The sequence below is a fragment of the Debaryomyces hansenii genome (assembly GCF_000006445.2).
Source record: "Debaryomyces hansenii CBS767 chromosome G complete sequence".
Classification (NCBI taxonomy): Eukaryota; Fungi; Ascomycota; class Pichiomycetes; order Serinales; family Debaryomycetaceae; genus Debaryomyces; species Debaryomyces hansenii.
This window is the reverse complement of record NC_006049.2, coordinates 1,052,500-1,065,567: the sequence shown is the minus strand read 5'-3', so window position 1 is coordinate 1,065,567 and position 13,068 is coordinate 1,052,500. Positions and strand designations below refer to the sequence as shown.

The 13,068-nt window shown below is 39.4% G+C and overlaps 7 protein-coding genes and 1 non-coding gene across 8 annotated transcripts; 4 read left to right on the top strand and 4 right to left on the bottom strand. All coding sequences in view use genetic code 12, as the record gives it.

Moving 5' to 3' along the window:
• Positions 1-142: 142 nt before the first annotated feature.
• On the bottom strand, positions 143-1,339 carry DEHA2G12870g (DEHA2G12870p; the record flags this gene model as incomplete). Its single annotated transcript, XM_462096.1, has 1 exon — positions 143-1,339. One exon carries the CDS (start codon positions 1,337-1,339, stop codon positions 143-145), a length of 1,197 nt encoding a protein of 398 aa, XP_462096.1.
• A 103-nt stretch (positions 1,340-1,442) lies between these two features.
• Positions 1,443-1,847, bottom strand: DEHA2G12848g (DEHA2G12848p; the record flags this gene model as incomplete). The annotated part of the gene is made up of 1 exon (XM_462095.1): positions 1,443-1,847. One exon carries the CDS (start codon positions 1,845-1,847, stop codon positions 1,443-1,445), a length of 405 nt encoding a protein of 134 aa, XP_462095.2.
• Positions 1,848-1,900: 53 nt separating this feature from the next.
• Positions 1,901-3,958, top strand: DEHA2G12826g (DEHA2G12826p; the record flags this gene model as incomplete). The annotated part of the gene is made up of 1 exon (XM_462093.1): positions 1,901-3,958. One exon carries the CDS (start codon positions 1,901-1,903, stop codon positions 3,956-3,958), a length of 2,058 nt encoding a protein of 685 aa, XP_462093.2.
• An 80-nt stretch (positions 3,959-4,038) lies between these two features.
• Positions 4,039-7,158, bottom strand: DEHA2G12804g (DEHA2G12804p; the record flags this gene model as incomplete). Its single annotated transcript, XM_462092.1, has 1 exon — positions 4,039-7,158. One exon carries the CDS (start codon positions 7,156-7,158, stop codon positions 4,039-4,041), a length of 3,120 nt encoding a protein of 1,039 aa, XP_462092.2.
• Positions 7,159-7,572: 414 nt separating this feature from the next.
• On the bottom strand, positions 7,573-8,335 carry DEHA2G12782g (DEHA2G12782p; the record flags this gene model as incomplete). Its single annotated transcript, XM_002770581.1, has 6 exons — positions 7,573-7,754; positions 7,823-7,891; positions 7,941-7,992; positions 8,046-8,052; positions 8,168-8,202; positions 8,258-8,335. 6 exons carry the CDS (start codon positions 8,333-8,335, stop codon positions 7,573-7,575), a joined length of 423 nt encoding a protein of 140 aa, XP_002770627.1.
• Positions 8,336-8,363: 28 nt separating this feature from the next.
• Positions 8,364-8,495, top strand: DEHA2G12760g (DEHA2G12760p; the record flags this gene model as incomplete). Its single annotated transcript, XM_462090.1, has 1 exon — positions 8,364-8,495. The coding sequence occupies one exon, from the start codon at positions 8,364-8,366 to the stop codon at positions 8,493-8,495; it is 132 nt and encodes a 43-aa protein (XP_462090.1).
• Positions 8,496-8,890: 395 nt separating this feature from the next.
• On the top strand, positions 8,891-8,981 carry DEHA2G12738r. Its single transcript is given in 2 exon segments — positions 8,891-8,928; positions 8,945-8,981. It is a non-coding gene; the product is annotated as a tRNA-Phe (tRNA).
• Positions 8,982-9,265: 284 nt separating this feature from the next.
• DEHA2G12716g (DEHA2G12716p) lies at positions 9,266-12,847 on the top strand (the record flags this gene model as incomplete). The annotated part of the gene is made up of 1 exon (XM_462089.1): positions 9,266-12,847. One exon carries the CDS (start codon positions 9,266-9,268, stop codon positions 12,845-12,847), a length of 3,582 nt encoding a protein of 1,193 aa, XP_462089.2.
• Between the last annotated feature and the right edge of the window lie 221 nt (positions 12,848-13,068).

Here is a 13,068-nt window from a genome sequence, read left to right as displayed (position 1 = left end):
ATGAAAATGTTGCATACTACAAGGCAATTCTACAGCATAGTGCATTTCATATTAAATTTTGTTTTATTAAAGAAAACTAATAAACAATGGATGATGGTCATAATCTATAGAATGGCATCTCGTTTTAGTGGGATCAAACAAATTAGTAAACCCTGTTGGAGAAAGTACCCTTTTCAAAGTTCCAGGTGTCATCGGATATTCTACCTCTTAATTCCTTGATTTCAGAGCCAGGAACGTAGACGTCTTCGAATAAGATATCCATCTTAGCTTCAGGTGGAGCATCGGCTTCAGCTTCAGCAACTTGTTCGTCGACGTATTTTCTAGCAGCCTTGTCGTAAGACTTAATTTCTTCTTCAGTAGCGATGTCTAATTCTAATAAGGTGGCCTTTAATCCAGCAATTGGATCGTTTCTAGATCTCATGTGTTGAACTTCTTCTCTAGTTCTGTAAGTGGTACCAGGGTCAGACATGGAGTGACCACCATATCTATAGGTTTCGTATTCCAAGACCAATGGACCGTTACCCGAAGTACACCAGTCCTTAGCGAACTTGGAGGCTTGGTAACAAGCCAAAATATCCATACCGTTGACCTTTAAACCAGGAATGTATTGACCTCTCTTGTAGTATTCGGTCATGGCAGACGATCTTGAGGCAGAAGTACCCATACCGTACTTGTTGTTTTCACACGCAAAAACACATGGCAAGTCCCATAACTTGGCCATGTTGTACGATTCGAAAACTTGACCTTGGTTGGAGGCACCATCACCGTAAAGGTTGAAAGTGCAGTTTCCTTCACCCCTGTACTTGTGAGCAAAAGCTAAACCGGCTCCCAATGGAACTTGTGCACCCACAATACCGTTACCACCGTAGAATCCTTGTGCATACATGTGCATAGAACCACCCTTACCGTAAGAAACACCTGATCTCTTACCCATCAATTCTCCCAAAACTTCCTTGACAGATGCCCCTCTCATGTATGTGAATCCGTGACATCTGTACGACGTAATCACGGAATCCTTCTTGTTGATGGCAGCCTCAATACCAACAGCAACCGCTTCTTGTCCAATCGACAAGTGACAGAACCCTCTGATCTTCTTGGCCTTGTACAAAGCATCCGAAGCCATTTCCATTCTTCTGATAATGATCATGTCCTTGTACATTTGCAATAACGTGTCCTTTTCAGTTTCGAAGCTTAATTCTGGAATTTCCAAGTTGTACCCTTCGAATGATGATTCTGGCAATTTGATGCTAACTAAGTCGCTGGATGCGCTGGCCATGGTTCTTCTGCCCATGACACCGGCGCCCCTAGCCAATTGGTGTGTAATGCTACGGCTAATCATATTATCTCCTTCCAATTATACTTTAAAGTAATAATATCCCGGTATGTTACTTCTTCTCTTCTTATATCTGGCTCATCTTGGTTAACGGATTGTAGAAATCCGCCTACTGGGAGAGAACCGGGCCCGTCGTGCAAGAACCGAGCCATTCTTCGGGGGTGTAAGTCCAGAATTTGCGAACGACGTCGGTTGAAAGTTCCGCGCCGAACGATCCAACAGACAAATGCGCGACATTATACGAATGTCGTGATGGAGATTTTTCTGGTGTAAGGTCTGGTGTAGGTCTAGCGTAAGGGTTTGGAGTGTTTTCCGAATTAGGCAGGAAGCCGCAGATTCCCACAAAAGCTTGTTTCAGATTGTTCACTAGCATATTAATTATATAGAGGTGATCATACAATATGGGGATTACAACCAGCACGATGAATCTGCGCAAGAAATGGACATAAAAAGTACTGGTAACCCACATTTGGAAGACCCTGAGATATATTTGATAACAACTTTTCCGACGCATATTTCAAACACCGACAGTGGTGATAATTTGCAGCTGAACATTAATTAGGTCCGATGTCGCAACCAAGCACACCGGAAAACCGCAAGGCCAAGGTTAGTTGGCGGAGAAAGCTTTTGAAAGGAAGTGGCAGTCGAGGTGGTAGTCTGGACGGAGACAGTGGGGTTATGGGGAGAATTAGTCCGAGTACATCCAGTTCGACGACCGAGGGAGGGTCCCCACGAGCCAAGGGGAGGAAGACAGGAAGGTATATTGGAGGAGGATATAGCAGTTATTCTGCTGATGGGAGTCGGTGTGAGAGCGAGCAGGGGACGCCTAGGAAGTCGGGAATGGCGTTTTTGGGGCTTCTTCACAAGACGAGGACTCCCACTGGCGAATCGCCTAATATGGGGGAGATGATGGACCCGATGCACGATTGGGACAGTTTGTTCACAGGTTCGGCCAATCCGTTTTTCTGTAATGCGTCGTTGGCATTACACGAGATGGTCAGTCCGAAACAGGGGGCGAGAGGGCCCCAGGTTAAGCCATTTATCTTCACTCAGTCCCACCAAACGACTACAAATCGACCAGATCTGGGAACACGGTGCCTTATATGTGACGAGTATCTTCAAACCAAGCTTCTGGATGAAAAAATAGTGGACTTGAAGTGTGGAGACTTTGTCCACAGTGAATGTTTTCAGATAACAATAAACTACGAGATCGAACGGTTGGCTGAGACATCCTCACTCGACTCGAGCAGCGACCATTCGACGTTGATCGATAAAATCTTTCCCAAATGCACCGGCAGAGAGTGTTCGGTCGGTGGAGTGATTACACCCATGTTGCCCATGGATGACGGCTACGTGGACGATATTATTGTCAATGCATTGATTGCCCAACAAGACCACGATTCGAAATCAAAAAATAGTAATCTCGCTGCCTTAGGTTCAACTTTAGAATCTAATAAGAACCACAATAGAAGAACGAAACTTCAATCTGACTCCTTAGGCACTGTGAGTCCCCTTATTACACCAAAGCTATACAACCAACTACGGCCAGTTTTCGGTTCATCGATTTCAGAACCAGTCATTCCAATCCGTCCATTAAAACCAAGACAAAGGGTATCACTTATACGGGAACCCTCTATCAAAACGAGGTCACCTTCACCCAATTCTAGTATTTCTACGATGAATACCGAAACTATCAAGATCACTAATTACAAAGGAGTATCTATTGAGACCTTGAAGGATCAGTTTATTCAATATTTAATTGACAATTGTCCTCAATTCAGTTTATCGACACTATTGAAATTAGGTCCTTTACGGTTGGTCGATCAACTACTAGTTAGCACATCAAGTTTAAAATTGTTTGAACGGAAGATTTGTTATCTATTCACAAACTTTTTGGCCATATGGACAATCAATGGTCCATATCCGGTATTATTCCCGTTAGATGCAGAAAAACTTTCTATTAGCACCCACAATGAATCAGTATTGAAATTGAAGACTACTGATTCAGGTTCATATATCAAAGAAATTTTGTTAAATTCTGAAGTTGATTCGATTATCGAAAAATGGGTAGTTGCTGTATCAGACATTTATTTTTGCTTCCCTTCTGATGTTCTCACATCAACCATTATCTTACCCAAATATAAGAAGGAGCCTTCTTATATTGATGAAGTTCTCTTCCCCAAGCCTTGTGCTCGCCGGAATAGTTCAAATACAGTTTCTTCTGTAAAGAAGAGTAATTCTACAATTGATGTCATTGATATCAATAACGAAACACCTACTATTTCAAATATTTCATTTCCATCACCTTCCAAAGCAGATATGGTGGATCCCAATAGTGATTCTGATAGCGACTCTGATCTAGAAAAGATTACAAATGCGCTTAATTTGGAGCATCAACAATATGCTTCAAAGAATTCAGTTATTTCAATGAATCCTGATAATATTTCTTCCCACAGCATTTATAATCAAGAAAGTGCTAGTGATGATGAAGATTCTGACCAAGAATTGATCGATGACGTTTTAAAGCAGAAAAACGAAAAACACTCGAGCGATAGTTGCGAAAGTGGTTGGAATGCTTTGTTTGCAGATATCACTCTTGCCCTTGTTAATAACCAGAATTACTAGATGTATATATATTAAGATGTGTATTGTAAAATTACTCTATATTTGCGATCAATTTAATAAATAAGTGTATAATAATTAATCTATTCATTTTTTGCAAAACGATCGATTTCGGTTGCAATCCTTTGAACCCATATTTCCCTTTCCTGTCTCGACCTGGCCATAAATACGATACTTTTACCGGTAACCCCTAATCTCTTTATCATCCTGATTAATCCAGGATTCTTTTGCGATGACGTGTTTGCTTCATTTTCCTTTGAATTACTATATTTTTCAGCAGCTCTATCTTTCCCTATTATTCCTCTTTTCTTCCCAAACCATAACGTAAAACATCTTACAGGCTCCTCTTCTGAAGACTTCCATCCATCTGAGTATATCCTCGGCAAAGAATGTTGACCCGGGTTCCCGGCATGAAAGTCTTGTTCATCACTTAGTAAATCCAATGTTGTAGTTTGACCTGAATAAACATAACAATCAGATATAGGAATTGTCAAGTAGTGTTGAAAATAAGGACTCTGCTTCCATGTACCAGTTCTTTTGGACCTCTTGTATAAGGTAAACAATACCAAAAACCCTGGGCATAGCACAGTAAAATATTGGCTGAAATTTGAATGCTTTTTCAGCTTCTGATATAAATAGCCACTCATAAGTACACAACTTGACATAGCAATACAATTAATATTAAACATATTGGAATCAGCATGGGCCATGTGCGGTCCCATTACGTCATTCTCTTGGGTAATGTTTGAATCAACGTATTCATTAATTTTCAAGTCCTTTTCGTTTTGAAGTCGAGTACAAATTAAACCATTTAAATCATTACTCCTTCTACTTACCCAATAGTCTCTTAGTTCTGTCAATCTAGTTATCCATTCATCTCTAATGATTCGTGATGGTGCTTGAAGTTTTACAATACTGCCGTTCTGCATTTCAATTTCAAATAAAGAATCTACTATTGAGACATCATGAACTAATTCAGGCGCTGAGTACCAAAGAAGGCATAATAGTAGATTTTGGGCTTTTCTGCTATTTTGATAAGGAATAGCTCTAACCTCTACAATCAAGCAAATATCAATTAAAGCTTCTGCTTTGATGATTTGTTGTGCCCTTCTTTCTAACTCTTGTATAGCATTCTGATCATGAAGTTCAAAATTATCTTTATTTAACCAAGAAATGTGTTCATTGCTGTTTATTGGAAACGGGTTATGTTCATACACTGGAGGTAATTTATCCAAAATTCCGTCAGTATCGTCTTTCAATAATGCATTATTTGGAGAAGGCGGTGTGCCTCTGAAAAACTTTGTGAAAAAAAGGATATCGTCTGCACTGTAGAAATATGAAATTTTATGAAATGACTTTAGCATCGATCTTTCAGAACCGTAGGTATTCGTTAGTCTAGATAAAAATCCTTCTATTGGAGTGGGCTCTGTCATGTAATCCCCTTGTTCCATTCTTGTATATCTCTCATGATGTGCTTTATTTCTAAATTCCAATTGAAATGACCTTGATAATAGTTGATTTTGAATGAAAAAAATAGCACTATTATTAACGACCCATTCCAACCTGTCATACTGTTTAAAACAAAACCAAGGATCAGGGTTTTTCATTAACCAGTCTGCTACTTCCGGAAAATCTTTCTTTCTCTCTAGCTCTGTGAGAACCGCATCCTTTAAATACTGTATCATGTTACTATATTCAATTTTATATCCCTTCTCCAACCTCCGAACCTCTAATACATTATCACTCTGAAGCAGTTTAATTAATTCTGATTCTGGAACTCTAAGTATCAAGGATAATTTCAAGCCTGGGATTGCAACACGAAATGTTCTATCAAACTGATGACGAATAAATTGAGAAATGAAGTGTAACCATCTAAAAGAGGTAAACTGATTGCTGGGTTTCATTATATATATCATTGCGCCATTCTCTTTTGGAACACATAAACTTATACTTTTGTCAACGCCACTATAAAAACGACTTCTAACGGCATAAGTTATCTTGAAGCTAAACGCTGGCTTCGTTTTAGTATCGTTAGTTGTTGCACGGATATCATACAATTGTACAGCCAAGGGCGCCTCTATATTCTCTGCTTTCCTCAATACAACAATATACTCCTTCCATCGTTCGTAAACTCTAGAATCACAAGGCTCATTCTCTCCAAACCCGGTCGCATTACTAACATTATACGCATATTTGATTAACACCAACATCTTGTCCATTCGCATAATTTCTCCGACTTCATAGCTTTTCCAGATATTGCTATATATTCTCAGCCGTAAGTCATTGCCTTTTGACTTTGCCACTTTTCGAGATCCCTTTGCAAAATGCTTGAATTTTTTCCGAAATCTATGATTCTCCTTTTCTGCTTTGAGTAAATCTTCAGTAGTCATTTCATATGGTGCTGGAATTGCAATTTCTACCTTTTTCTTGCGAGAAGAGGTCTTTGTTGTGACACTGGGATCGAACGTAACGCCTAATCTAGAACCTTCTTCTGCAGCAGGAGCATTAAATACGATTGTTGATTCTCCGGTCAGGACTACTGATTCTCGTCTAGCGTCAGAATATTCAGACGTCTGTAAATCTACGATATCGTCCATTTCTAGATTTTCGGTATTGAATCCACTAAAATCGCCATTTCCGTCTTGTGATTTCATATCAAACTTTGCCGGATAAAAGAACGATTTTACAGGAGAAGAAACCTCAGTTACAGGGTCATAATAGCCCAAAGACGATTCAGATGACGCAGCAGTAGTATCGAAATCCCCGCTGAGTACACCGGCATCGTCATTAGACTCGTAGTTCGCGTTGCTTATTTCCTCTGTCTCTCGATCCTGTTCAAGCGCAATTTCATTAACTATCTTATTGATATCATTTCTCTTAGCACCCCTGAAAAACAAATTAAATCCACCTTCCGGCCCCTCTCCGCAGTTATTATTCATCTTGTATCCTGAACTGCTTCGTATACTCTTATTCACCGTTCCGACTGCACTCTTGAATCTTTTCTTAACCTTGCTTTTGGCATGATTCGTTGCTCCCGTGAAAAACCCTAGCTTATTGTCCAGTAGCCATAAATTAGGAATACTTCCCAATAGTATACATTTCGATGTATCCGATAAAAGTTTTGGATTTTGATAGGTCAACCTAAATGCTGTAAATGACGATTTCGGAATATTAACTATATCATCTTGATAAGGCAGTGCCATATTACGACAATTATTCACACCTCTTATATTTAACGCATCAGCCGTATACTAAACACAGATAACGATCGTTAATAACGACTCTAAAGAACAAATTATATCTGAGGACTGTTCAAATAGTTGAAAAGGACAAATTTAGCTTACTTTCTGTGGTCTAGAGAAATTTACTAACAGAAAATTGCTACACCGCGTACAGCCGCATTTTGCAATTAGCCAACTGTTCAATTGAAATAGCAGGTTGGCTCCGTACAAGGAAGTTAAGAATTCGTTTCCTAGCGCCAGGCTACATGAGAGGCAGCGTAGCAATATTTATTTGAATTTATAAAATACAGATTTCACCAGCAATTTAAACTACGAAATGCTATATACATAGTGTCAAAAAGCAAAATCTAGCCAACCTAGCCCCACCTCCATTCTCTAAATTATATCTTCATCATTGATACCAATAGCAATACCTTCAGGATTCATGTTTTCTGGAGGAGAAATGCTAGGAATAGCTTCTAAGCTGATATAGACCAATCCGACGACGAAAATTAAGAGACCTGCTATAATTCTGAAAGCACTACCACCATTGATACTTGCACCAATTAATGTGTAGACTATAAACTGTTAGTATATGCATCGGAAACCACCCCAATCACTACCACAATCGTTAATAAATACATACAGATACCCCTACCAATAAACGAAAACAAAAATGATGCATAGGCATAAGCCTCGGCCGGAACCCTAAATTCTAGAAACAGTTAGTCAACATCCAGCAACGATCGTAAGATTATACATACCAAGAAGACCAATTACACCGCCAAATGCGATTATATAAATTCCAAGAACAAACTAAAGCTGTTAGTACCTACCATAATGCCATTCACCTGAAAAAGATTACATACCGATTGTCTATATAGTTAGTAGCTGATTCGTGTCAAATGCTAGAAATTGTCCACAAAGGTGTATCCATATGAATATGATGGAAATAACCCCCATTGATCTTAATTTCTGATAAATTACTTACATTCCACTGAATAATTGAGAAAGGCCTGATAAAATCTAGATTCTGTTAGTATATTGATGTCTAATTGCAATCCAATCACGGTTTACGTACTGATAAACCTGCCACTGCCAAATTGGCGATCTTGAAGGCTCCATTTAGATCCAGTCCATTCAAAGCGTCTAAATTCATATTACTTCTTTTAGATTATACTACTATTATGTTTTCTATTAGTGTACGATCTATTAAGGAGCCACCTATCAGTCGGATTTCTGTACCCGATGAAAAATGGCAGACGGTTCTCGCAGCCACTACTACCATAGGAAGTTTTCTTATCGAATACTCTGGGTGAGGAAGTCGAGGGGGGGGACGTAAATACAAAGTAGTTATGGTGATTTTATAATTCTTAGTGTTGTGTTGTTCTATGGATTTTTTAGAATTTTTTCAGTTGTATTTGTAGCAGCATACCTTGGTTTATGGGAACTTTACATTAATCGCTAAAAATTACAAAGATCGTATATAACTAATATAATGAACGTAATGGAGAAATACGTAACATGATGAAAATCATAATATGAACATAACTTGAATAAATATAATAAATATAATAAAAAGCACAATAAAATCAATAATGGATGTACCGAGATAATTGTAACCTCCTGAAAAGGAACTCTGGTACCTAAATAGAGAATAATTAATATAAGACTAGGTTATAACATACGACTAGCAAAATACTTCATAGAAATCGCGGATTTAGCTCAGTTGGGAGAGCGTCAGACTGAAGTCAACTTCGGTCCAGTTAATCTGAAGGTCCTGTGTTCGATCCACAGAATTCGCATTCTTTTTTTTTTGAAATTTAACCCATTACTATTCATGTATACGTTACAATACCCTAATTTTCGACATTTGTGTAGATACCGTACGACACGAGCTAATCCATTTGTCCTTGATCGAATAACTCACATATCCTAGACATGGTTGTAGATTGTAATTTCTCGTATTATCGACGAGTGATATTCGTTACTTTTATCACGTGCCTTTGTTTTTTTTCAATATAAATCCATACCGTTGAAGTCTGGATATCATATAGGTTGATTACTACATCGGATATCTATACCTTCTATGATGATAAAGGAGGAAGCTGAAGGGATTTTGAAGCAAAGGAATAGCAAACTAGAAGAGTTGCTTCATCTCGCTGCTGATCCTTTGCTTACCGATATATCAAGTCATAAGTCTCGAGTGAGTGAGTTCTTGAATGATAATGATATTACCAAAGAAAAAACGTTTGTAGTTTCATCGTTACCGGGGGTATCGGGGAGTGGAAGTTTTGCTGAAGCTATGCTGCAATCGGTCTCCAAAAGCATCTATAAGGTTGAGGAAGCTAAGGAACGGACGGAGAATGCAGCCATTGAACAAGGATTGAAAAGAAGAACTGAGTCGATTAGCGACGATAGGAAACTCAAGATTTCGAGAAAAAGCTCTTCGCAATTGAGTGATTCGAGGTCGGGCAGTATCTCTAAATCGACGTCGGAGATCACGAAACCAGTAGCTCCACCAGTCAAGTCGCAAAAGGAGAATATCCATCTTGAAACCAAAGATTTCTTGAATAGGGATATAGGTGAATTGGAGATTTTGTCCGTCCCCGAGCATTATCCAACAAAACCTCCGAATGTTTCGTCTTTGGCAGAACTCTACTATCTCACTCAGACTTTACCATTGATTAAATTGTTGCCAGGTAGTCACAAGACATTAATAACTGAAAATTACGAGCTAGCATTACTTGAAGGGAAGATTGCCGTATTATATTCAAGAATTGAGGAGTTGAAAAGACAGGGTAAATGGTCATTAAGACAGCCTAAGAGATACTACGATCCTTATATCTATACTAAGAGTAACAATGGGAAGAAAACATTCCATGGTGATAGTCTTTTAGAAGAAGGAAAATGGATGGCAGCAGACTTCAAAGAAGGCTCAAAGTACAAAAAGGCTTGTTGTGTGACTATGGCACAGGCTGTTAACGATTATTGGACATACGGTAAAGTCATGTGCATTCGTAGGAAAAGAATATGGCATATAGGTGAGAGAAGAGAAGAAGAAGAAATCCATGGCGATCTTGAAACCGATCTAGTTGATGGCGCCGATTCTATGGCTATTGATGATATAAACGTTGATAATGACTGTGCTCCTTTGGAAATTACAGGAAACGAATTGCAGAATATAGTGGTCAGCGACGATAAAGTATCAACTGAGCCAATATCAAACGATGAACCACAGCGTAAAGAAGAAGATGATATCGATTCGGCAGAAGTAGCGGATCAAGAGGTATCAGAAGATCCATCGCAGGATAAACCGGTGGATGAATTGATACCAGAGGAGGAAGTTGAGCTTTCTTCCATCGATGTAAAGTTGCTCTTATCTAGACCCAAACCGGAGGACGAAATTGTACCAACTAATCTACCAACATTCTCGGAGGATGATTTAAAGGAGATGGGACGCGATTCAAAAGATTCTGCTCCGTTCAAGTTGCATGCAAATCTTAACGATTTAAAGAAAATTGACCAATCCATTATTAAGAATTTGCCCAAATTTACCGCTTTCGACAATGAAGACAGTAATATGCCAGCACCAGCCTTAAAACCGGTAGATTCTCCAATGATTGCAGTTTCAAGACTTTTACACCCATTTGAGGAAGACGATGAGTGGTATAAGATAGTCCTTAAAGAAGGCGATAGTCATAAGTCAAAATCCAATGTTTCTAGTGGACCTCCAGAGTACCAAAAGGGTCTTTTTGGATTTCAATCTCACCGCCGTTTCAATTACTTGAAGCCTCCTAAACCTCCATTGATTAAAAATATTGAATTCAGATCTCCTACTATCTGGTTACCACAAGATGACAAACATTTAATCCATTACGTAGCAGAATTCTGTTTTAACTGGGATTTAATTTCTGAACACTTACTGCCGTCAGCTGCTACCCTTAGGAAATATGAATCAAATATCGAAAGAAGAACACCTTGGCAGTGTTTTGAGAGGTATATACAGTTAAACGAAAAATTTCAATTCTCTGATATGAAAGGTATCTATTCATATCAGGCTCAACTGTGGTTAGAGCACGCTCACAGAGCTCAACTGACTACAAAAAGAAGAATTTCACCGTTAGGGGTTGGTAACGAATCGATCCAACGAGGACATAGAAGGTTACGTTGGGCGTCATTATTTGATGCTATGAGAAAGAGCATGAAAAAAAGAGAAGATGCTATAGCCAAGTTGAATCATAGAAGGACTCCTGTCGACTATAGCGCTAATAACACTAATGTCAATTCACCTGAAGCATCAAATAATGGAACGCCTGGACCAAATAATGGAAAGCGTCCAATGGACCGCGTACCAACACCTGCTGAGCTCTCGAAATTGAAGTTTGAAAGAGATAAGTCAATTCAAGAAGCATATCTCAACCAACAGGCTACCAGATCTAGAATGATAGCTGCCGTTGCACAACAACAAAAGCAACAACAAAATAACCAAGGTAATATACCTCGTCCTCCGTCTCAAGGACCAGGACCGAATGTCGGTGTTCCACCACCACAACGAGGTCAAATTGGTGTCCAAGGAGGTCCTACGAATACACCTACAGGATCCCTTGGTAATCAGGTACCTCCACTGCAACAACCACTGCAGGCGGCACAAGGTGGCATGACTAAGAGACCAACCACACCTAACGGTACCGCATACACTGCAGAACAAATACAACAGTTGTTGCAAATTCAAAAACAAAGAAGACTTATGCAGCAGCAAAATCAACCTGGTAAAACAGGAATTAGCCCGAGCCAACCAAATACTCCTGCATTAATGCAAAATATGCCGCTTAGTTCTAATAAAACAACTGTGGGTGGGAGCAACATGCCTCTATCTGGAATGCCTAATCTGACCCAACAAGTATCGCTTCTGCAACAGGGCCAGAAACAACAATTGGGACCAAGCCAACGTCAACAAGTCCCCGTATCACAACCGTCACAAGGACAAGGGTCTTCCACAGGTGTACCTGCGAATAAATCACGGATACATTTTGCGCCTGCTCAAGTATCGGCGATCATAAACTCGATTCAAACTAAGAACCCAAATTTGACTAAAGAACAGGTCACGAAATTGGCAGCAACGTATTTGGCAAACATCCAACAGCAACAGCAAAATAGAGCAAATCAACAGCAACAACAGCCACCTCTGCAACATCTGGGTGCAATTGGCCAAGGTCCAGCAGCCCATAGACCCGGACAGAGTCAATCCCCATCCAACCAAAAGAAACCTCAGGTAGCTACGTTGACTCCACAGGAAAGAAACCAATTACAAATGTTGAAGGCTGCCAAGACTGCCCAGCAACAACAGCTCCAACATCAACAACAGCAGCAGCAGCAGCAGCAGCAGCAGCAGCAGCAGCAGCAACAACGTAGGCCTGGCTCACCAATGGTTCCAAATGCTCCTCTTGACCCCAACAACATGGCTAAACTAGAATATGAACAAAGAAAGAACTTACTAATTCAAAAGCATCAACAACAGCAGAGACTAGGTAACAATTCAAACATACCGGGCCAATCTACACCAAACTTAGCATCTATGCCTCCTTCCTCATCGTCTTCACCATCTTCATCGGTCAGTGGTCCTGCCTCAAATTTACCAAATTCTAACAAAAACGTTCCTAAAAAGTAGTCGATCCACACAAATGAATTGTCTACTGCTATACGTATTCCATATTTGTATACTATCTCTATTCTGTAATATAAATCAACATTATCAAAAGAGTAGACTGGATAATAGTAGTAGTAGTAGTAGTAACTTATAGCACGTGATTACATCATATTATATTTAATGAAACAATTGATTAATTTCTATACTATAGCCCATAAGTTGAAGGGCCTACACATATGACA